Source organism: Rhinoraja longicauda, chromosome 15 (genome assembly GCF_053455715.1).
Source record: "Rhinoraja longicauda isolate Sanriku21f chromosome 15, sRhiLon1.1, whole genome shotgun sequence".
In the NCBI taxonomy this organism is placed as follows: Eukaryota; Metazoa; Chordata; class Chondrichthyes; order Rajiformes; family Arhynchobatidae; genus Rhinoraja; species Rhinoraja longicauda.
This window is the reverse complement of record NC_135967.1, coordinates 26,542,563-26,566,839: the sequence shown is the minus strand read 5'-3', so window position 1 is coordinate 26,566,839 and position 24,277 is coordinate 26,542,563. Positions and strand designations below refer to the sequence as shown.

The following is a 24,277-nucleotide window of genomic DNA, read 5'->3' as shown; positions in this document are numbered from 1 at the left end:
ACAGCACCCGTCTTCAGGATCAAACCCAGGTTTCTGGTTCTGTAAGGCCGCAAATCTACCACTACGTCAGTGTGCAATTTATTGATATCTTCTACTTTTACGTGCTAATTCTTTGCATCTTCCCTATTGCCCATTTCTATAATCTATGGCCTTACATTTGTCAATCTTCCAGCTGCAACTGCAAATTGGAGTTAAACTGATGCTTCTTCTACATCCTACCGGTCAAAAATCATCAATAAACTTCAATACATTCAAAACTCCGTTGCCCGTCTACTCACACACACCTCGATCCGTGACCATATCACCCCCGTCCTTTATAAACTCCACTGGCTCCCCATCCCCCAGAGAATCCAGTACAAAATCCTCCTCATAACCTACAAAGCCCTCCATAACCTGGCCCCATCCTACCTGACCGACCTCCTCCACAGGCACACTCCCACCTGCACCCTCCGCTCTGCCGCTGCCAATCTCCTATCCCCCCACATCCGGACTAAACTCAGATCCTGGGGGGACAGGGCTTTCTCCATCGCTGCTCCCACCCTATGGAACTCACTACCCCAAACCGTTAGAGACTCCCCCACACTCACCACATTCAAAACATCGCTGAAGTCTCACCTGTTCAGTACTGCCTTCAACCACTGAAGGTCACCTCACCTACTGTCTCCTTTCTCTGTTCATTTATTTATTTACTTATTTATCTATTTATTAATTTCCCTATGTTCTCAAAATCTCTGTAAAGCGTCTTTGAGTATATGAAAAGCGCTATATAAATAAAATGTATTATTATTATTATTATTAAAAGGAATGGACACAAGGATGGTTGACATTACAGGTGAAGGTCAGTGAGAGTGAAGATAAATGTGGGCTGGACTGATAGTTCCTGAGAGCTTCTATACCTAAATATGAAATAATGTTTCTTACTTAATTGGAAGATATTTATTTTTATCCGATAAGCATGTTTCCCTAAGGCTGATAATGCAACATGTGATTAGGAAGATTGGGGAAATGAATAATAAACCACATTTATCAATGGCAAATATTTTCTGCTGCTATGAGGATGTGCAGTTTGCATACGGTATGTGGCAATCACAGAGACGCAGAACCTGCCTGTGAATGAACACGAGTCTCATTTATTTCCTCACTTATACCTTGCCCGATCCAATGTCCATCATGCTCGAATGGAATAGTCTTTGTTGCATATGGTGCTCTTAAAATACACTCTCAGGAAAGCCAGTTAAATATTTTAAAATACTCTGTCCTGATGGTGTTGATTCATTCGGACCTTTGTCCAATGTTGTCCTATGCCTTGGCCGGATGGCACCAACATTAAGAATGGACAAGCAGTAGAGTGGAGGCCTGTTCTGCACACATGCTACCTGGTTCTGCAAACATGCTACCTGGTTCTGCACACATGCTACCTGGTTCTGCACACATGCTACCTGGTTCTGCAAACATGCTACCTGGTTCTGCAAACATGCTATCCTGGATCAGCTGATAGTAATCAGAGGTGCCATCCCTAGTCCTGGGGAACTAATTCAATTTCTACCACTGGAGTCTCATTCAGGCTGAAATTGACTAATACAGACAAGAGATTGATTTTCTTATCTCTGAGGTTCACATCACTAAGCGCTGAGCAATGCCTAGTCAAGTGATCCATTAGTGGAAACATCGGTATTAGTGTTTCGTAGATGTGTAATAATTAAGTCGGGCGCAGCGGTAGAGTTGCTGCCTTACAGCGAATGCAGCGCCGGAGACTCAGGTTCGATCCTGATTACGGGCGCCGTCTGTACGGAGTTTGTACGTTCTCCCAATGACCTGCGTGGGTTTTCTCCGAGATCTTCGGTTTCCTCCCACACTCCAAAGACGTACAGGTATGTAGGTTAATTGACTGGGTAAATGTAAAAATTGTCCCTAGTGTGTGTAGGATAGTGTTAATGTGCGGGGATCGTTGGGCGGCACGGACTCGGTGGGCCGAAGGGCCTGTTTCCGCGCTGTATCTCTAAATCTAAAAATCTAAGTCATTGTATGTTTTCTGCTCCTGTTTGATTTTGGCTGTGGATATTTATAAGCAATCGTATTCTGCGTTCTCATCAATATTAGTGGACATATTTGAGATATAATATTTTATTAATTGCATGTGACTCTGGATTTAGTCATTGGTTACCAATTGGTTAATACACAATTTGAATCAATAAGGCGGGTTGAGGGATTTTGCTTTTGACCTTCCCAAGCAGTGCGCAGGCACCACGTTTGATTGATTAAAAGATACAGCAAGAAATGGACCCTTCAGCCCACTGTGTCCATGCTGACCATCTATCACCCTATATTTTCTCACATTCGCATCCACTCCCTACACACTGGGGGCAGTTTACAGAGGCCACTTAACCTACAAACCCGCACGTCGTTAGGATGTGGGTGGAAACCAAAACAACCGGAGAAAACCCGTACAGTGGGAGAATGTGCAAACTCCACACAGACAGCACCCAAGTTCAGGATCAAACCCAGGTCTCTGGTGGTGTGAGATAGCAGGTCTCCCAGCTACACCACTGTGCCGCCACTGTTGGTACTACCCCCCCCCCCCCCTTTGGTGAGAGCTAACTTTTGGTTTATCATGCGAATCAATCAAAAGGCCACATTACAACAGTTGTCACAATTTGAAAGTGCCGATATTTGGGCCGTGCGGCAGTATATAAAATGTGTAGGAAGGAACTGCCCCACTGAGTTACTCCAGCTTTGTGTGTCTATCCATCTTCGGCTGTATATTGATGTGCTCTTCCCCTCTAGCGCTTGAATCCAGACCAGATTTTGCAGTCGCCCTGCTCAGTGAAATCTGTACTTTGTGCCAGTGAATACTGATGGGACTGGGGCAGAATAAAGTGCGAGACCAATGAAAAGCTCTTACATTGCAGTTGGGGATTGACGGAGGGAGCGCGGCGGAGACAGGAGCTCATGAGGCGTCGATCATTCACACCGAGGTACTCTTTAGCACCGGTGTGAACTCCCGGTAACTCTGCCTTCGTTTGGGACACCGAGCGGGAGAAAATCTGCACTGATATCGTTCGCGCTGCAAGTAATTGACTTCGTTATATTTAACGGTGCGGCTGGAGCTTTTGAAGGACACATTGGGTTGTGAGCTGTATGCAGAGCGCTCGCCTCCGGACTCTGGTCCGGACAGGGGGTAGGACAGCACCGCAGCTGGGCAAGGCATTGAATTGGGGAGGGGTGGGGGTCACATTAATGGGAAAGGGGGACGAGGGAGTGGGATGGGAACTTGCACCCTACATCGGATCACGTTTGCAACAGAAATCTTGAGACATTTACCCAGGGCATCCGATGACCCAACTCACGTGGGTCACAGACCCCCCACCCCCCCATCTCCTTTGTTTGACGCCCTGTGCTTATTCGCAACAATTTAAATTTCGGACAATTATATATGTCAAAGCCAATGCTTTCAGCCTGGTGGGTATTTTTTTTCCGCTGCCGCAGCTTTCGGCGATCTGTTGAAGATATATCTGGTTAAATGTATCCAGAGTGTGACACGGCTGGAGCCGGGCCGATCAGATCCTGTTGGAGTTTAAAGCAACTGAATATTTATGAAAAGGCCAAAATAAGTCCAGCTGCCTGCACTGTCAACATCTTCCCACACGCCATTCTGTGCCAATTTCACATTGTGCATGCCAACCATATCGTATCCCGCGCCCTTGTTAAAAACTAGTAGGTCTCTTTGACTTTTCCCACCCAAGAACATCTCTCATCTGTGCAAATGTCTATATTTACATCTTACCGATTATTATGTTTTTCTAGCACTCTGCGTGTGGTTCCTTATTACTAAAATATGATCTTACTAAAATAGTACATGAGAAGATTGTAAACGCCAAGCGGGTCAGGTGCTGGAATCTGACAACACATGGTGCTGCAGGAAATTCAGTGGGTCGGGCAGCAGTTATGGAGGGAATGCGGTTCATAAGTTATAGGAGCAGAATTAGGCCATTCGGCCCTTCACGTCTACTCCGCCATTCAATCATGGCTGATCTATCTTTCCCTTGCAACCCCATTCTCCCCCATTACCCTTGACATCCTTACTGAATGAATAGGCGACAGTTCAGGTCAGGATCCTTTTTCAGTCTGACGAAGGTTCCCCACCCGAAACTACCCGGCACTGTGTGTTTTGCATTAGAAAATTGTGTTACAGCTAGAACAGTGTTTTTTTTTACTTCGAAAAGTTCAATACAATCACGGGATGTAAAAATTGAAGAGGGCCCTGTAGAAGTTTTTAAAAAGCGCCCAAGAAATGAGTAAAGTAGACAATTTTAAACATAATGCAGGACAGGTCATCTGGGGATCCAACAGGAGGTTACCTCTGTAGGTGGCTGGATGGAGAATAGGGGAGGGGTGCTAATGGGCAGATGAGAGAGAACAGATTGCAGAAGGAATGAAAGTGATTGGATTGGTCTGAGAGCTGGTATCGATTCAACAGCCTCATTCTGTGTCGTAGGAAAAGACGGATGGAAAGCTAGAGAGGAGATTGCTTCTCATGTGGAGTTTATAGTCGTATAGCACAGAAACAGGCCCTTCAGCCCATCGTGTCTATGCCGTCGTACCCATCAGTCCCATTTACCATCACCTAGTCTATAGCCCCCCCCCCCCCCCCCCCCCCCGGGATTGAAGAGATCGCGTCCTTAGTTTTTGAACGTGACAGTTTATGGGCTCTGTCGAGGGCTTCGACCAGTAAAGACCCATCTGATCGTGGTGTGGGAAGGAACTGCAGATACTGGTTTAAACCGAAGATAGACACAAAATGCTGGAGTAATTCAGCGGGTCAGGCAGCATCACTGGAGAGAAGGAATGGGTGACGTTTCGGGTCGAGACCCTTCAGACTGATGTCAGGGGAGAGGTGCGTCTATATCTCACGTTTCCCTTTCCCCTGACTAGTCTGAAGAAGGGTCTCGACCGAAACGTCTCCCCTTTCTTATCTCCAGAGATGCTGCCTGTCCCACCGAGTTACTCCAGCATTTTATGTCTATCATCTGATCGTGTGATTGATTAAGTACGTTGCAATGTTGTCATTGGTTTCCAGGAAGGGGTCTTTGCTGCTATTTTTAGTGTCGAAGTGAGTTAACGCATGTTCCCGGGATAACTGAAGGTCAAATCAAATGTGTACAAAGGAACTGAAAAAGGGTCTCGACCCGAAACATCACCCATTCATTCTCTCCAGAGATGCTGCCTGTCCCGCTGAGTTATTCCAGCATTTTGCGTTTATCTTAGGTCAATGCAAATAAGTGAAATCCAGAAACCACTTTTAAATCAAGCTAAGAAGAAAAAAAACCCGTGGACATGGAATAATAGAAATGAGTGTAGGAAAGAACAGCAGATGCTGGGTTAAACCGAAGATAGATATAAAATGCTGGAGTAACTCAGCCGGACAGGCAGCGTCTCTGGAGAGTTTGAAGAAGGGTCTCGACCCTAAACGTCACTTATTCATTTTCTCCAGAGATGCTGCCTGTCCCGCTGAGTTACTCCAGCATTTTGTGTCCATCTATGAAATAATGAAAGATATATTTTGAAATAGTCACGGAATAACTTTATTTAATTTGAAAATATTTCTAAAGGAGGTAACGAAAACGGAATACATTGGGGAGCTGGGGCCGGACGGAACAGCGATTTTATGTTGAAAATTAGTTTTAACATCTCTCGAGTTACTGTAGTTCGTGTTAGTTCTACTTTAATTTATATTTCAAGGTCAATATTCAGCGTGGTCTTCAGTCTGAAAAAAACCCCGGCTACGGTCAGTTTCAAGTGAAGTACACCTTGTAAAACGTCGAAAGGCCAATGTAAACTTAGGGCCAATGTAAAACGGGTTGGAATTGCTTCTACATTATCGCAAAAGGCAAAACCCAAAAGCCTGTACCAAATGTGTTGTTCCGTTGTGTTGTTTGTAGAATCCACTGTATAGATGTGATTTACAGAATGTAAAGTTTTAAATCACACGTTACAACATTGCGATTACAAACGTTCAGCAGTATAACGACTAAAGTCCTGGGATTGACATAATATGGCGTCTGTTCCCTAATGAAGATCTAATCCCGGTGCTCCTGGCTGAAGTTAATTTAAAGTTGTTTTTTTTGCGCTTCACTGTTCAGGTCCCTCCCTGCCTGTTGTCCAGGAGGCCGATGAGTTCTCTGCTTTACCCGGGACTGAAGGAGCGTGAGGCAGTCGCTATGCTTCACTACGGAGCTTCGGTGGTCCGGAGCCGGGTCCCCAGCGGCTCCAACCCTGGGCTACTCGCTTCTTCGTGCGGGGTCCAGAAGAAGCCGTTCGCCCTGCACGGCCCACAATTGCTGGCCAGCTTGCAGCTGCAGAAACTCAACAGCCAGTATCACAGCTCGGCGCTGCCGCCAGCTCCGCTGCCCGGTGTTAGCCAGGCCTCGGGGGATGTGCAGCCCTCGGTCCAGGGCACTGCAGCGGGGGCCCCGACCACTCACGCACCGGGCATCATCGACACCGACCTCATCGACGAGGACGTGCTCATGACCCTGGTGTTGGAGCTGGGCTTGGACCGGGTGGACGAGCTGCCTGAACTCTGGCTCGGGCACAACGAATTTGACTTCACCTCGGACGTGGCGTCGGTCACTTGCTGACAGCGGAGAGAGCCTGGAAACCGTGAGCGGACTGACCGTATCTGTCAGCAGCTTCCAACTGACAGGACGAGAGAACCATTGCAGTCAGTTTCTTACCTACAATCTGTGCCACAGACTCGGATAATGCGCCTTTATTCAGATTTCAGGAAGAGACCTCCACCTCCACTGACAAGCCCAACCGATTAAAGAGCCTTGACAATTCTGCCCATGGACACGAGGTCAATGTAATCATTAGGAAGCGCAGGAGCGGGGATCGACGACCTCAGACGTCCTGCCTTAAAACTGCCCAAGCCTGCGGATGGTTCCTGCTGCTTTCTTGAACTGGAGATCTTTAAACAGGACCTCGGACCTTCCCTTAAATACCACCGGCCAAATATCTCCCATTTCATCTTTCATTTGGGCTCTGCAGCAGATCTCGGGGTTGGGTGGAAAGCTGGTGGATTTGTGCAGTTGCTGATGAGTGGTCGACACTGGGGTCGGGACTCCTCGCACCCACCCACCCACACACCCACACACACACACACACACACCCACCCACACAACACACACCCACCCACACAACACACACCCACCTACCCACACACCCACCCACCCACACACCCACCCACCCACACACCCACCCACACAACACACACACACCCACACAACACACACAACACCCACACACCCACCCACCCACCACACACCCACCCACACAACACACACACACCCACACAACACCCACACATCCACACAACACACACACAACACACACCCACCCACACCCACCCACCACCCACCCACATACACCCACACAACACACACCCACCCACACAACACCCACCCACCCACACCCACCCACATACCCACCCACACACAAACCCACCCCCACCCACACAACACACACCCACCCACACAACACACACCCACCCACCCACATACCCACCCACATACCCACCCACACACACACCCACCCACACCCACACATCCACCCATCCCACCCACACACACACCCACCCACTTTGCCATGTAGACTGACACTTGATTATTTTAGAGATACGCGGGGAAACAGGCCCTTCGATCCACTGAATCAGCGCCGACCAGTGATCCCCGTTCACTAACACGACCCGACACACGCTCAGGATAATTTACAATTTTACCGAAGCCAATTAACCTGCAAATCTGTACGTCTTTGGAGTGTGGGAGAAATCCCACACGGTCACCGGGAGAACGTCCAAACTCCGTACAGACGGCACCCATAATCAGGATCGAACCCGGGTCTCTGGCACCGTAAGGCAGCAGCTCTACCGTTCGATCAAAGCACAGGAGTTAACTTAAATTTCAACTTGGCAAAAGGTGTTTGGTTGCTCAAGGTCCCAGCGTTTGCAGTCTCGGGTGTCTATCCACAAAGTACACCTGGTTTCTGTTACCTCGCAATGCCGCAGCGCTGGGCAGGACAGACAAAGAGACCGGTCCGTCCCACCGTCTCTACGCTTCTGGGGTTTGTTCACCTTCTTCCCCAAACCCTATTTTGCCTGTTGCTCAAACAAAGGTGGGAAATCGTGGAGATATCGGAGGGGCAACATGAAATAAACAATCTGTTGCCAGATCTCACCTCAAGTCAAGTCCCTGAACTGGTCTGCCGATGATTGAAGTTACTGTGACGTTAACATGGCTCACTATATAAAACAAGCACCGGCGACTATCTTTTTATTTACCCCTCGCCCTGTCTGCCAGGCAAGGTGTAGAGTGACACTTCTTGCCAGGGAGGGAGCGGAACCAGAGCTGTGGGCAGCTCTCTTGCATCCCCTTGTGGCCACGACGCGAATGAAATTGGCGAAACTGAATCTCCCTTCACCTCCCCTCCTGAACGATTCATAAAACCACAAATTGCCAACTGGTCTTACATTCGAGAAGACGTTAGAGCTGTGCTTATGCATCTATCAAGGATAGTAAGATAAAGGAAATAATTGAGAAGTAATGCACTGCAATTCAATACAGAACAAGTTTCACCAGAGGGTGAATTCTTGCACTCAAACTATCACCAATTAGCCTGAGAACACTTTTCTTCAGAGTGTGAAGCAAAATGCACCACATCACATACAAGGGTGGAAATAACGTAAAAACGGGAGAGGTGGGAGTAGGAACATGCCTCAGCCACTTGGTGCCTGCTTCATCATCCAACAAGTTTGTGGGTGATCTAGTCTTGGCCCAGAAAACAATTTTTCCCCGTGCCCCTCTACACCAGTGTAATTCAAATGCTAGTGGAACCCTGTCTTGGATATATTCAATGACTGCTTCCATGTCTCACTAGGATAGAGAATTCTAAAATGTCACTGACCCTCTGAGAAAATAAATGGATGACCCCCTTGTTGTGAAACAGCACTCCCTAGTTCTAGATACCTCCTCCGTCCCATTGAGTAATCATCCTCTTGGCATCATACTGTGGATCCTACTCACAATCTTACATGTATCAATAATACCATCCCTTCATTTTGAAACACCAAAAAGCCCAATCAGTGCACCTTCCTACATCAATCCATCCATCCCTTGTGAACCTTCTCAGCATTGCTCCCAATGCATGCGCACACTTCCTTAAATGTGGAGCCCAGAGCTGAACACTGCTCCAGGTGTGTTGTCATGAGTGTCCTTTAAATTGGCATCAATTTAGATTTTTACTCTCCATGTCCCTGACAACATGGCAAGCAGTTGCTTGACCTTTCTAATAACTTGCTATATCTGCACACTGACTTTTTATGTTCATGTACTTGGGACCTGTAGATCCTTTTCCACTACAACATTTAAATAAATACTTTCCCCATACAGTAATCCATCTACCAACTTGTTGCAACTCATATAACCTATCCATATCCCTTTACAGGTTTGTTATATCTTTATCACAACTCCCTAATCCTTCCAATTTTGGATCAGCAGCAGATTTGGCTACTGCATACTTGCTCCTTTTATCCAGGCTTTCAGCATGTATTGTATATTGTTACGGGCCTTAGCAGAGATCCTTGTGGTAAGTGGTTACTGGCTCGTTATTTTCTGCTAGTTAGCTGCCAGTCTATGCCAATATATTACCCCACCCTGTGCATTGTTAACTCAAAGAATGAAATCATAAAATAGTTTGAGCAATTATCGGGAGAAAATGACTTCAAGCACCATCACATTGGTGGGCACAAAAGTAAAAAAATGAAAAGATTCTATAATCAACTGATTAAGTGCAGCAATATATTTAATAGGGAATAGTTTCCTGGAAATTCAGCAAATGCAGATGAGTCAATTCACACTGAAATGCACCAATGTATTCATTGAATGCTTGAACATAGCGTCTTTGTGATGGAAATAATATTCAATTCTTCTCTGCCATGGCTTAAAAGTAGCTACTCCTGAACACACATATTGTGTAATGTTCACACTTGTTTAGTAATTGAGTGACTGTGCACATATCTCACTTCATTAATGACTTTGTATAACAGAAATAAAATAAAGGATCCAACTATTCTACACCACATGTAAAATATTTCCAGAGATATCTTTGGAGGAAATTCTGTAAATTCTTATGATTTTTATCCATTGGAACAACCATTCAATGGAGGAACATCATCCTATACAATTTACATCTTTTCATAAGGTCATTTGCTGGTGCTGTTTAATAAATGCACATTGTGTAAAAAAAAAGACCTAAACTGTGGCACTTTTGACTTATTCTGGGGAGCACGTTGTAGACTTGTATAACATCCACCAAAATTACTTTACCAGCACTGATACCTAATAAACATACGATTTGTTATATTCAAATGAAAGAGTACCAGGTGTCTCATTTCATGGACTTGCCTGAATGATGTAAGATTTCACTTAGTGGTTCAGAATCCTGACTGACAGTTTGGGGTGATCGCTGGTCGGCACAGACTTGGTGGGCTGAAGGGCTTGTTTCTACACTTTATCTCTGAAGTCTGATCAGAATTTTTTTGCATGAAAAATGTGTAATTCAAAGAAGAAATGGTACAAAAAAAATACTTATCTTACCTTCCAAACTGTTATTTCCCTTCATACCTCTATATTTTATAATATAACTTTTTTTCTGCTGCCTACTCTTATTTGTTCATTATCTTTGTCTTCTCAATTTCACCCTTTTTTTGCCTCCTCATCTCCTTTAAGGTATTCACTGCTTTGAAATGTATTAGGCAGGGTTTCCTCATTGTAAGCATGGATCTCCAGTAACAACTTTTATGACAATTACCAAGTTTCAATATTTTAAAAAGTTAATTCACCTGTAAACAATTCAAAAAAATATTTGTACAGCATATTGGAACTGAAAACCATTCTACCCTCAATGGCGGTGTGCTGGTTGGAATTCATGAAGCTTCAAACAGGAAAAGGTCACACGTTAGAATTGCCAGCCTTGAGAGTGAATATGAATAATTTAACTCAAAAGTGATGATTCTTGCAGAAGTTGTTGTGGCACCCCTCAACGAGGTGTTCTATCTCCTGTACACTGACTCATAATTCAGTCTGGTGTTGTCAGTAAATTTATAGATGGCATTGGAGTTGTGCTTTTCCAGACAGTCATGGTGTAAAAAGAGTAGAGCAGGAAGCTTTGAGGTGCACCAATTCAAGTCAAGTCAAATTTATTGTCCTCTGCACAAATTCACTGAGGTACAGGTACAATGAAGAGCTTGCAGCATCACAGGCACATTTTAGTTTAGTTTGGTTTCGAGATACAACGCGGAAACAGGGCCTTTGGACCACTGAGTCCGCACCGACGAGTGATCCCTGCATATTAACACTATCCTACCCACACTAGGGACACTTCTACATTTCTTCTAAGCCGATTAGCCTACAAACCTGCACATCTTCGGAGTGTGGGAGGAAACCAGAGATCTCGGAGTAAACCCACGCAGGTCATGGGGAGAACGTTCAACCTCCGTACAGACAGCACCCGTAGTCAGGATCGAACCCAGGGTCTCTGGTGCTGTAAGGCCGTAGCTCTACCGCTAGGCCATCGTGCACATAGGTGACACATTAAAACATAAATTATACATAAAATTATTCATACATTAGGCATACATTTCGCAAGACAATAAAAAAAGATTTTTGTGAAAAGACATTTGTGAAAAATACAATTTGTGAAAAAGTTCCTGGTAGTGCTAGAGGTTGTCCACAGAGTTCAGCAAGGGTTGTACATTCACTTCAAGAATATGATAGTTGTAGGAAAGTATCTGTTTCTGAGCCTGGTGGTCTTCAACTTCAGGAATCTGCACCTCTTGCTTGACATTAGAGGCCATGGCTTAGATGGAGAAAATTCAGAGCGTCAAAAAGCACAGAAATAGGCCCTTCAGCCCAACTTGCCCATGCTAACCAAGATGTTCCATCTTCACTAATCTCACATGTCTGCATTTGGGTCCAGTGACAGAAAGGGTGCTGATTCCTAGGTCTGAAGTGTGGAGTTAATTTTGCATGGGGTTTCAGCTTGGAAGGCAGAGTTATAGTCAGTGCAGGAGAATAATGTGGGACTCCTTGTGGTCCGGTGTTCCAGAGATGAGTTCAGTACCAGGGAGATGGTGTCTGCTGTGGACCTGTTGTAACACTAAGCAAACTGTAGTAGATCAAAGCTGTCTGAGAGTTAATTGGCGCCATCGCCAGTCTCTCGAAGCACTTTGCGATGGTGGACGTCAGAACCACTGGACAGTAGTCATGAAGCCATGCTACCTTAAATTTCTTAGAAACTGGGCTGAGAGTGGTTTCTTGAAACAAGTAGGTATCTCAGAATGGAGCTATGAAAGAAGTTATAGATGTCTGAATACATTTACCGGCTAATTCGCACAGGTCCTGAGTACACGGCCAGGGACTTCATCTGGGCTAGCTGCTTTCCACAGATTCACTCTGCCATTCGATCCTTGACTTTCTGACCCACCGACCACAATCAGTGAGGACAGCTGACAACACCACCTACACAATAATTACCAACACCTGTGCTCTGCAAAGATGTTTTCAGTTCCCTATAATACTCCCCATGTACTCATAATTGTGGGGCAAAATTTGACTAACTCCATCTACAAAAAAGTACCAGTTAAAACAAAAAAGGTCCTCAAGACGTATAATTTCTTACATATTGAATATGATTCCATATCATTCCTCTTGTCTCTCCATTACTGTTTATAGCTACAATATTTGTTTATCTGTTAACTATTAACGGCTAAAGGAACATTTAAAAAAATGTTTAGTTTAGTTTAGAGATACAGCACGGAAACAGGCCCTTCGGCCCACCGGGTCTGCACCGACCAGCGATCCCTGCACATTAACACTATCCTACACAACAGGGACAATTTACAAATTTACATTTATAGCAAGCAAATTAGCCTACAAACCTGTATGTCTTTGGAGTGTTGGAGGAGTCTAGCACACAACAAAAGAATTTTACTGTACCCAGGTAGATGTGACAATAAACCAAACCAAAAAAAACAGATCCCGGGGAAAACCTACGCAGGTCATGGGGAAAACGTACAAACTCCATACAGACAGCACCCATAGTCAGGATCGAACCTGGATCTCCATTCTTCTATAATTGTCGCTCACTTTTTGAACTGGCTGAGTTCACTGGGATAAAATAATCCTGTATAAAATATAGGGCCCTTGCACGGTAGGCAAGCTCACGACCCCTGACCTGTAATGTTGCTACGCAATGCCTTCTGGAAGACAAGCAGTGTACTGGAGGCAAGCACTTACTATGGCTACCAGTACAGTGGGACCATCTTCGGTCCCAGCCATTGAATTGTAGCAGTTTTTTGCCAGAATTCTGCCAGAATTTTGCCAGATCTGAAACCAAAATCATCACTAAACTTGTAACACCTCAGTCCCAACCAAAAATCTTCATGAATGGCACCACATAATTACAGTGCTTAATCACATCAGGCTGCTTAACTGCTGTTTCCCTGCATGTCATAAATGTACCTTAACTTGTGTCTATGGCCGATACCAGTGCGTAAAGTGAAGCCTCTCTGGCCACGGATGGCAGATCGGTTCTCCACTCATCACAATACTTCACAGTTTGGAAGCCGCTTCCCCTTGTGGTGACGCTGTGGAGGACACGTTAGATACAAAATGCTGGAGTAATTCGGCAGGACAGGCAGCATCTCTGGAGAGAGGGAATGGGTGACCTTTCGGGTCTAGATCCTTCTCGACCCGAGGCGTTACCCATTCCTTCTCTCCAGAGATGCTGCCTGTCCCTCTAAGTTACTCCAGCATTTTGTGTCATTAGACAATAGACAACAGGTGCAGGAGTAGGCCATTCGGCCCTTCGAGCCAGCACCACCATTCAATGTGATCATGGCTGATCATTCTCAATCAGTTCCTGCCTTCTCCCCATACCCCCTGACTCCGCTATCCTTAAGAGCTCTATCTAGCTCTCTCTTGAATGCATTCAGAGAATTGGCCTCCAGTGCCTTCTGAGGCAGAGAATTCCACAGATCTACCACTCTCTGACTGAAAATGTTTTTCCTCATTTCCGTTCTAAATGGCCTACCCCTTATTCTTAAACTGTGGCCCCTGGTTCTGGACTCCCCCAACATTGGGAACATGTTTCCTGCCTCTAACATGTCCAACCCCTTAATAATGCTTCGATAAGATCCCCTCTCATCCTTCTAAATTCCAGTGTATACAAGCCTAGTCGCTCCAGTCTTTCAACATATGACAGTCCCGCCATTCCGGGAATTAACCTAGTAAACCTACACTGCACGCCCTCAATAGCAAGAATATCCTTCCTCAAATTTGGAGACCAAAACTGCACACAGTACTCCAGGTGCGGTCTCACTAGGGCCCTGTACAACTGCAGAAGGACCTCTTTGCTCCGAAACTCAACTCCTCTTGTTATGAAGGCCAACATTTCATTGGCTTTCTTCACTGCCTGCTGTACCTGCATGCTTCCTTTCAGTGACTGATGCACTAGGACACCCAGATATCGTTGTACGTCCCCTTTTCCTAACTTGACACCATTCAGATAATAATCTGCCTTCCTATTCTTACCACCAAAGTGGATAACCTCACACTTATCCACATTAAACTGCATCTGCCATGCATCCGCCCACTCACACAACCTGTCCAAGTCACCCTGCAACCTCATAGCATCTTCCTCACAGTTCACACTACCACCCAGCTTTGTATCATCTGCAAATTTGCTAATGGTACTTTTAATCCCTTCATCCAAGTCATTAATGTATATTGTAAATAACTGCAGTCCCAGCACCGAGCCTTGCGGTACCCCACTAGTCACTCCCTGCCATTCTGAAAGGGACCCATTTATCCCCACTCTTTGCTTTCTGTCTGCCAACCAATTTTCTATCCATGTCAGTACCCTACCCCCAATACCATGTGCTCTAATTTTGCCCACTAATCTCCTATGTGGGACCTTGTCGAACGCTTTCTGAAAGTCGAGGTACACCACATCCACCGGCTCTCCCCTGTCAATTTTCCTAGTTACACCCTCAAAAAATTCCAGAAGATTAGCCAAGCATGATTTCCCCTTCGTAAATCCATGCTGACTCAGAACGATCCTGTTACTGCTATCCAAATTCTTCCGCAATTTCGTCTTTCATAATTGACTCCAGCATCTTCCCTCCTTTCTTAAAAAGTGGGATAACATTAGCTACCCTCCAATCCACAGGAACTGATCCTGAATCTATAGAACATTGGAAAATGATCACCAATGCGTCCACAATTTCTAGAGCCACCTCCTTAAGTACACTGGGATGCAGACCATCGGGCCCTGGGGATTTATCAGCCTTCAGTCCCATCAGTCTACCCAACACCATTTCCTGCCTAATGTGAATCTTCTTCAGTTCCTCCGTCACCCTAGGATCTCTTCGGTTGACACCAGCATTTGCAGTTCCTCCCTACACATTGTGGAGGACAACCTGTTATAAGCTTCAAATTCCCAGAAAATTCATAGATGGCAAGACACGAGAGGGAAGAGGTCAGACAGACTCTGGATCTGGCCGTCTTGCTCCAGGATACACCGTGTAATTATGGCGTTGATGGGTTGTGGATATTAAGTGGGGCATCTATCCAGAGTGGTCGCATTCCTTCTGGCGCCTCAGCCCAGAGTCGCTGTAGTGTATCCAGCTCTGGAAGGGCATTGGCAGCCCAGAGGTAAACCCGAGGTATTTTGAACAGGAGCCAAAATGTTCCACGTCTTGTACTGCAGAGATACTCGTTTGTTTTTGCGTGAAAGTTAAACTCTCTGCTCTCTCGCGTCTCCGTTTCCACTGGCGTCATTTCCAATGTGACGACCGCGGTGCCGATAAAGTACTAGATTAATCATCGTGATGAGAAACGCAGTGTAAACCTGGTGGCCCACAGCACACTATAGAGCTGGGGTGTGGGAGGATGTAAGTAAGGAGTAGCTCTAATGAACTCTGAAGGCTCGCTGTGCAGTAAGTGTTCAGCGTTTCAGATGCCTGACTCGCTGAGTTACTCCAGATTTTTTGTGTCTCATCTTCGGTTGAAACCAGCATCTGCAGCTCCTCTTTACACAAGCGTTCAGCGTTGTCAGTGTGGCACCGCTGGACTGATACAAAGCCGGCTTGTAACGGCTTGCAAAATCTCCCCAAGGTATGTCTACTTTGAAGAAGTTCACCTCTCTCGTCGTAGGAAAGAAGTGCAGATGCTGGTTTAAACCGAAGGTAGACAAAATGCTTGAGTAACTGACGTACGTGTTGCGTGTGTGACAAGTGTATGGATGGATGATAGATGAGTGTATTGTCCTCCAGAATGCTTGAGCGACTCCGTGCGTCCTTTGACCTTATGACCTGCCGTGCAAGGGCCCTAGAAGAGCGTGCAATACATTGCGCTTGGCTGTTAACTTTGGTAACGCGCAGAGCAGCCGCTGGTCCGCCACCATCTGAGGCGCCGGACTAAAGGAACCTTGTACTATAAGAAGATAACTGCAGATGCTGGTACAAATCGAAGGTATTTATTCACAAAATGCTGTAGTAACTCAGCAGGCCAGGCAGCACCCCGGGAGAGAAGGAATGGGTGACGTTTCGGGTCGAGACCCTTCTTCAGAACCTTGCCCGGGCGGCGGCGCGCGCATGCGCGCTGAGCCTGGTGAGCGGTGCATTGTGGGAGAGCGCTCCTTTTCCCCGCAGACACAGAGATGGTGAGGGCGGCGGCCGGGCCGCGGGCGGCAATCCGGCAACATCCACCCCGTAACCCGGGCAAATCAAACCAGAGTCATTGATATCGGCTTACCATCAGCTGGGGAACCGGGTCCGGGGCGCATTTATCCGAGCGGGGTGCACGATGTCGGATATTTTCGCTTTATATGTGGCGGGTAGCAGCGGCTGTGGCTCGGGGCCCGGCGCTAGGCCGCGGCTCCACCGCATCCTGATATAAGATGGAAGTGTCGGCTTGAGGTGCATTCAAGTGTTGTGGCTCAATGTTTACGCGCTGAAGGCCCGGGACCGGCCCGGAGTTTCAGGTTGCGGCGGGATGTTATCGCCTCCTGCGAGGCAGGACTCGGCGACAGCGTTGGTCCAGGCAGGGAGTGGGGGACCGAGGTGAGTGCGATCGGCGGGGCGGTCGTCGTGCTGTAACCAGGAACTAAACACAATTCTCTTGTCAATGTAGGCCCGCGGCCCGAAGAAACACCTGAAGCGCCTGGCGGCTCCTCGCCACTGGATGCTGGATAAACTGACCGGTGTATTTGTAAGTACCAAGTGATGTGACAGCACAGCCAAGCTGGAATGTGTTTTTTATTTGGGGAGATGGTGTTGGTACATGTTTGTACTATGTACTCCGTTTTAATACTGTTGTGGAAAGCATACTGACGATAAACATGACAACTTGATTTGGGAACAGCTTTGCCCACAAATTGTAAAGAGTTGTGGATGTAGCCTGTTCCATCACACGGACCAGACATGCTATATCAGGAGAGCAGCCAACATAATCAAGGACTGTTTCCATCCCAGCTATGGGGCCCTTGCATGGTCGGTCAGGGTGTGAAGCAAAGTCGCTCGAGCGTTCTGGAGGACAAGCAAGCCTCAACATACACTTGTCACATACAACATGTATGTTCTTACCTGGAAAATACTGACAAAATGGTCAGTTTTTGTGTTGCCTGTCCCACTGTGTTACTCCAGCATTTTGTCTACCTTCGATTTAAACCAACATCTGCATTTCTTTCCTACACATTTTGTCTGTTCCATTGCAAAATCTCCTGATGGTATGTCTACTTTAAAGAAGTTCTCCTCTCTCTGACGAGAGTTTAGCAACATCCTCCCTCACTGCTCCCCCTCTGTGATTCCGCTATATTATTTTGTCAGGCTAGATCCTTGGCCATCCTTTTCTCCTCAACTTCATCCAGCCTGGCTACACTCCCTGTCTCCATTGTCTTCCAATTCCAGCATTTAAGTGAGCTGATTTAAATCCCTCCACCTCTGGTATCCATAACCTTAAAAGCTTTGCAGGAATATCTTTTGAAATCTAACCAGAGCCACTTTAGTGGTCTCCTGTGTACCAAAGCAAGAAAAAGGAACTGTAAAATATAAGTAAGCTCTTTTTCATTAAGCCCTAAGGAAAGACACACAGTGCTGGAGTAACTCAGCAGGAATGGTCTGCTTAGACTGCTGGGAGGCTAAGATACCCATCTGTAAAGTCGGCTATGGGAATCCGCTGGCTTTAGCCTGGCCGGGATTCTAAGGTCCCAGCTGCAGGGGACGCATTCAGCCTACTGATCGGTCTGGTTTAGTTGAGAGATACAGAGTGGAAACAGGGCCTTCAGCCCACCGAGTCCACACCGACCAGCGATCCCCACAAATTAACACTATCCTGCACACACGAGGGACAATTTACACATACATCAAGCCACTAAACCACATACCTGTATGTCTTTGGAGTGCGGAAGGAAACTGAAGATCTTTTAGAAAAAAAAGTCATGGGGAGAATGCACAAACTCCACACAGACAGCACCCGTAGTTGGGATAGAGCCCCCTGCACCACCGTGGCCCTGGCCTCGGAAGTTGGGTATGGGAACTGAATCGCAGGCTCTGGCCGGGCCATGAATTCCAGCGCCCTGTCTGCAGGGAGCAAATTCGACCCGCCAATGGATAATCCAGATTAAAGGAAGTCCTGGGAAATTGGTGGTGGATCTGTATAATACATAAATAACATTTGTGTTTAACAAGTACAAGTAATGTTTCTCCATTGTAGGTTGTAATCTCCATTGTAATCTTCCGGTGTATACCACTTGGGTTACAGTAAAGCAGGATGAGTTGTTTCTGTCATTGTGTTTTAAAAACAAAAAATCGCAAATAATCATCAGTTCAGCACTGAGAAATATTTAACCTTTTGGTGACCTTTCAATAGAACTGGGAAAAGTTCTGTCGATACAGAAAATGTGGGTAGAGGGACAGAACAAAAGGAGGAAGGTTTATATGGAGAGAGGTGCAGTGCTGAGAGTATAATAACAACCACTTTTGAGATCTGCCGATTCACAGCACTATTAATGACGTTTGTAAGGCTGCATACTTGAAGGCAGAGAAAGATGGTGTATAATGAAATATAGTATGTTGGTTAAAGAAAAAAACTAAATAACATAGTTTGTATAGTTATTTTCAGATTTTTATTGGAACATTTGTTTTTTGAAATTCTGATTTATGTTGAACTAATTTGTTTGATTTTTTTAGGCTCCACGTCCATCGACTGGTCCCCACAAACTGCGGGAATGTCTTCCCCTCATCATTTTCCTCAGAAATCGACTGAAGTATGCCTTGACAGGGGATGAGGTGAAGAAAATCTGCATGCAGCGATTCATCAAGATTGATGGTAAAGTCCGCACAGATATCACTTATCCTGCTGGATTCATGGGTAAGCAAGAGGATTTACCATACCTGGGTCTCTAAATGCAATTGGTGTCGTTTGCATGCTTTGTTTAACTTGTGCATTGTCTTTGGCATGTTTCAGTTTCTAAGAGCTTCTCAATACTATTGCTTGCTATTTCTTGTAAATAAGATCAAATTGCATATTTCAGAGGCTAAAACCCCTGAACTCGAGGCCCTCCAAATATCCGTTGGCCATGTTTAAAGTTCTGTTTCGGAAATTTTTGCTTCCTGACCTGTTGTATTTTGCTTCTGCACTGGCTTGTGCTTGAATATTTTTTATCCCTTGTTTCAAGTTCCTGCATAATGGCTTTCACTTCATTTCTAATCTCTACACCACTATTCTGCCCTAATCATCATTACATTAGTAATGCGTAATCTGACAAGCTAAACTCTGTAAATATCCCCTTTCATTGCTTCCATTCCTTGAGATACTTCTTAAAATGTATCCCTTCGGCAACGCTTTTGGTCTTTGGTTATGATGCATTTTTAATGTGGCTTAGTGTCAAATTATATTTGTTAATATGTATTGTCCGATAATTTATAATAGCAAAGGTGCTCAAACACTTGATTGAGTCTGTCTAAATTCAGACTAACTAAGAGGGCACCTGAAGAATTCACCTTTGACTATTATATTATACTGCAGACTCAATGTATGGTTTGGATATCTCTGGTTGATGTGTTGCTAGATTATTTAAATAATGCATTACTAAATAATGGACACTGTCATGAATTGGGGGAGGGTGGAAGCTTGTATGTCCCTACACTAGGAATTCTGGAGTGGTTTCTAAAATTGTGTATGTTTTTATTAATTTTCAGATGTCATCAGCATTGATAAGACAAATGAGCATTTCCGTCTGATCTACGATACAAAAGGTCGTTTTGCTGTGCATAGAATCACTGTTGAGGAGGCAAAGGTAGCTGTTCCATTGTGGATTGTTATGCTGTGGCATGATGTGTTCAAGAGAAACCTGAATATTGTGCTCTTTTTGAAACAACCCACTTCTCATTTGTGCAAAACAGTTCTGTCTACTGTTGGTTGTTGGCAGTGTTTTTTTTTAAATGCTTTATGCTAAGAAAGCTAATCTTTGGTCAAAGTATGGAATGACCAGCAAGAGGTTCGGGGAGTTTGGATCATCTTTCATGGATTTCAATTGAATATGAGCTGGATACATGAAGTGTGAGCAAAGGCTTGTATCCTGGGCTGCCATCATTGCTGTGGCTTATGTTGAAAGGCTGCAAAGCTGTCAGCATTATTCTTTTCTAAATTGATCATGAGGTTATCGACCCAGCAGAAGCCTCTGAGTTTCTCTAAATTGTTTTTGTTTCGTACTTTAAGAAGTAGTTGTGTTTTTCAGGGGAGGAGCAAAAGGTCAGATTCACTGACTTCTGACCCTCAGAATAGTCTGGAAATCTATGTTTCAATGTGCACTAAAAAATATGCTGAATGTTAAATGGCCGGTGGTGTTGGGAAGTGCAATTTGGTGCAGGGTGTACTTGGTGTTGACATAAAATAGAAGTAGATAGGCCTGCCTGCCTTTTTATTATGTTTGTTCAGAGAGAACTGTTTCGGGGCCCAGTTCTCCTTTAAGAGATGAAAAGAGTTGATTTAAAGATAGCATGAAATTGTGGTATAAAATTACTTGTAATGAAAAGATCAATTTTCATTTATCTGGAACTTATCAGCAGTTCAATAGTTCTCCACCTCCTAAATTTGGGCGAGTCACACAGGACTGTTGAACCCAGCAGTTCTAGTGAGGGAGAATTGAATTGTGCCCAAGAAGGATGTGATGTACCGCGAAGTGCATTCACAGATTAAGGCCAGGTCTGCTGCATACAAGTCAAATGATCCTAGCAAAATCAAGGACGAGTCACATCCAGGCCACTCCCTCTTCTTCCTTCTTCCAATAGGCAAAAGGTATAGAAGTGTGAAAACGCACACCTTCAGATTCAGGAACAGTTTCTTCCCAGCTGTTATCAGGCAACTGAATCATCCTACTGTTATCAGGCAACTGAATCTGGTGACCCTCGTACTATCCTTGATTGGACTTTGCTGGCTTTGCCTTGCACGAAACTTTATTCCCTTATCATGTATCTATGCACTGAATGAGTCGTTGTAATCATGTATTGTTTTTCTGCTGACTGGATTGCAAGCAACAAAAGTTTGTCACTACCTTGGTACACGTGACAGTAAACAAACTAAAAACCTTTGGTGAATCAATCACACTATGCTTAATAGTGACCACCTTTCCCCCCAATATCCTTAAATTCCTTTTTATATAGTATAATAAAATAATATAATATCCTAATAGTTTTGTACAGGAGTAGGGGCAATGTTGCACAGTTGTCAAAAGGTCCACGGGAAGACATCTCAACTGTGTAGTTTTAAGATCTTTCCCCATTTGATGTTTGTGAGTAATGAATTATTTTCATTTATTTTGCAGTACAAACTGTGCAAAGTGAGGAGGATTCGAGTGGGCACTAAGGGAATCCCACACCTTGTTACACATGATGCCCGAACTATTCGCTATCCGGATCCTCTAATCAAGGTCAACGATACTGTGCAGATTGATCTGGATACTGGCAAGATCACAGACTTCATTAAGTTTGACACAGGTACCTGGATTGTTGCAATAGAATGGACAATATTTTGAGTTGAAAGAGATTTACAGAAAATGCTCAAATGTGCAGCATGTGTAGATAAAGAAATTCCACATTGCTGGTCAATGAAACAATTTAGAGAAACTCAGGCTTCTGCTGGGTCGATAACCTCATGATCAATTTAGAAAAGAATAATTTTAAACTTATTTGAAAGATTTATCAATTCCTCTCAATGTTCTGATCAGCTGAGTACTTCCAGCATTTACTATTTTTAATTTGGATTTCTGGCAATGGCACAAATTCACTTTTATAATCATGATGCTCGTGGCCATCTCTTCTGACTGAGCATTTGGGGAAGGCTGGACATATGGTTTAAAAAGTGTTTGACAAGGCAGAAGCTTAAATAAAGAGTCCTTACTGTTTTTTTTTGGGGGGGGGGAACGTTTCTTCCAGGCAAAAGAATAATGTTCTATTTTCTAGCAAACCTGTACTGAAAAGAATACGGAAGAACAGTACAGGTTTCCCCTTCATGATTTTTTTTGAAATTCTCTGGTTAGATATATCAATTGCTTTGATACAGAATATATCTAATGATATCATGAAGTCATTGAAAGATACAGCATGGAAGTGAGCCTTTTGGCCCACCAAATCCACGGTATCAATCATTAATTTGCACTACTCTATGTTATTCCTACTTATGCATTCACTCACTGTGCACGAGGAGCAATTTAGAGGCAAATTAACCCACAAGCCATAAAATGGTCTGGGTGCTTTGCCATATTTTTGGCATTTTCAGTGAGAGTTGGCATGAAGTAAAGTTGTGTGCAATGTAATACAGGATACAAGGTTAACAGTAATTTTGGCATCTATTTTTTAAAAGAAATTAAAAAGTTTGTCTCCCTGCATTTCTTTGTACTTGCAGCTAACCTGTGTATGGTGATAGGAGGTGCTAACTTGGGCCGTATTGGAGTAATCACAAACCGGGAGAGGCATCCTGGGTCTTTTGATGTTGTTCACGTGAAGGATGCTAATGGAAATAGCTTTGCTACCAGGCTTTCCAACATTTTTGTTATTGGAAAGGTGAGTTTTGAATCAGTCAAGTTTGATATTAATCAGAAATAGTGATCATTGAGGGTCATGTTGTTACTGAAACTAGACCACAGAAATAATTGTTGACTTATGTATGACTTGTTTTCTCTCACTCAGGGTAACAAGCCATGGGTTTCCCTGCCTCGTGGGAAGGGTATCCGCCTTACCATTGCTGAAGAGAGAGACAAGAGGCTGGCTGCGAAACAGAGCGGCTAAACATGTGAAATCAACAGTGGAGGTGACACAATGCAAAACAATTAAAAAGAACCTTTATGTATACACCGTGTGTAGTTTTCTTTGTACAAATGCACTGTCATCAACACTACAGATGTACAAGATAAAAGTAGCGGCTTGCAGAACTGCAATGGCATTGATAGAGGAGTGTGGAATATATAAAACCTTTAACAACTATTCTATGGAGCACCTTGATGGAAACACTCAATGGCCCGCCCTTTAGCATACAGTGGGGAGACCGAACTGTCGTTGCAACAGTCAGATTTGGAGTCCCAAACAACTTATTTTCCCAGGTGTGGATGATGGGGTTATAGATCTGTGACTGAAGCTGCTCACTACTGAGTTTCAGGTTTGTGGACAGAGCATGGACAGGAATGGGGTTAGATATATGAATGGTTCAGGGGTGGTATTTTGGCATAGCTTTGCAGCTGTGGCTGGGATTGGGGAAAATGCTTGTGAGCTCAGTGTGGTACCAATAATGTAGGACCCGGGCTGGAAAAAGTTTCCCATTTTCATTCATAAATTGCTGGATTTTATGGACAGGGATTTAAGGATGTAAATTAAATTCATTCTGCACCTACATCATTCTGTATCCACCATTTTGCTCAAGGCAAGAAATGAGAATTTGAATTGAAAGGATTCAGGAAATCAAGGAATTTAAAAAAGAAGATTAATGTTTGGGGACATGAAAGTATATAAAATCATGGGGGGTACAGATGGAATAGACTGCTGGAAAATTCCCCATGTCAAAAGTAGATAACAACTAAAGGATATAGATATAGGATATGGGGAAAGTGACTGAGATGCGATGTGAGGAGGATCTTCACCCAGAAAATGGCATGTATCTGAGGTTAGGGT

General features: G+C 44.6%; 2 protein-coding genes across 2 annotated transcripts; both read left to right on the top strand.

Moving 5' to 3' along the window:
• Positions 1-6,170: 6,170 nt before the first annotated feature.
• On the top strand, positions 6,171-6,638 carry cited1 (Cbp/p300-interacting transactivator, with Glu/Asp-rich carboxy-terminal domain, 1). The gene has a single exon (XM_078411844.1). It carries the CDS (start codon positions 6,171-6,173, stop codon positions 6,636-6,638), a length of 468 nt encoding a protein of 155 aa, XP_078267970.1.
• A 10,092-nt stretch (positions 6,639-16,730) lies between these two features.
• rps4x (ribosomal protein S4 X-linked) lies at positions 16,731-23,464 on the top strand. Its single transcript, XM_078412322.1, has 7 exons — positions 16,731-16,776; positions 17,247-17,324; positions 19,304-19,484; positions 20,315-20,412; positions 21,940-22,111; positions 23,019-23,176; positions 23,303-23,464. The coding sequence occupies exons 1-7, from the start codon at positions 16,774-16,776 to the stop codon at positions 23,399-23,401; spliced, it is 789 nt and encodes a 262-aa protein (XP_078268448.1). The 5' UTR covers positions 16,731-16,773; the 3' UTR covers positions 23,402-23,464.
• Positions 23,465-24,277: the final 813 nt, after the last annotated feature.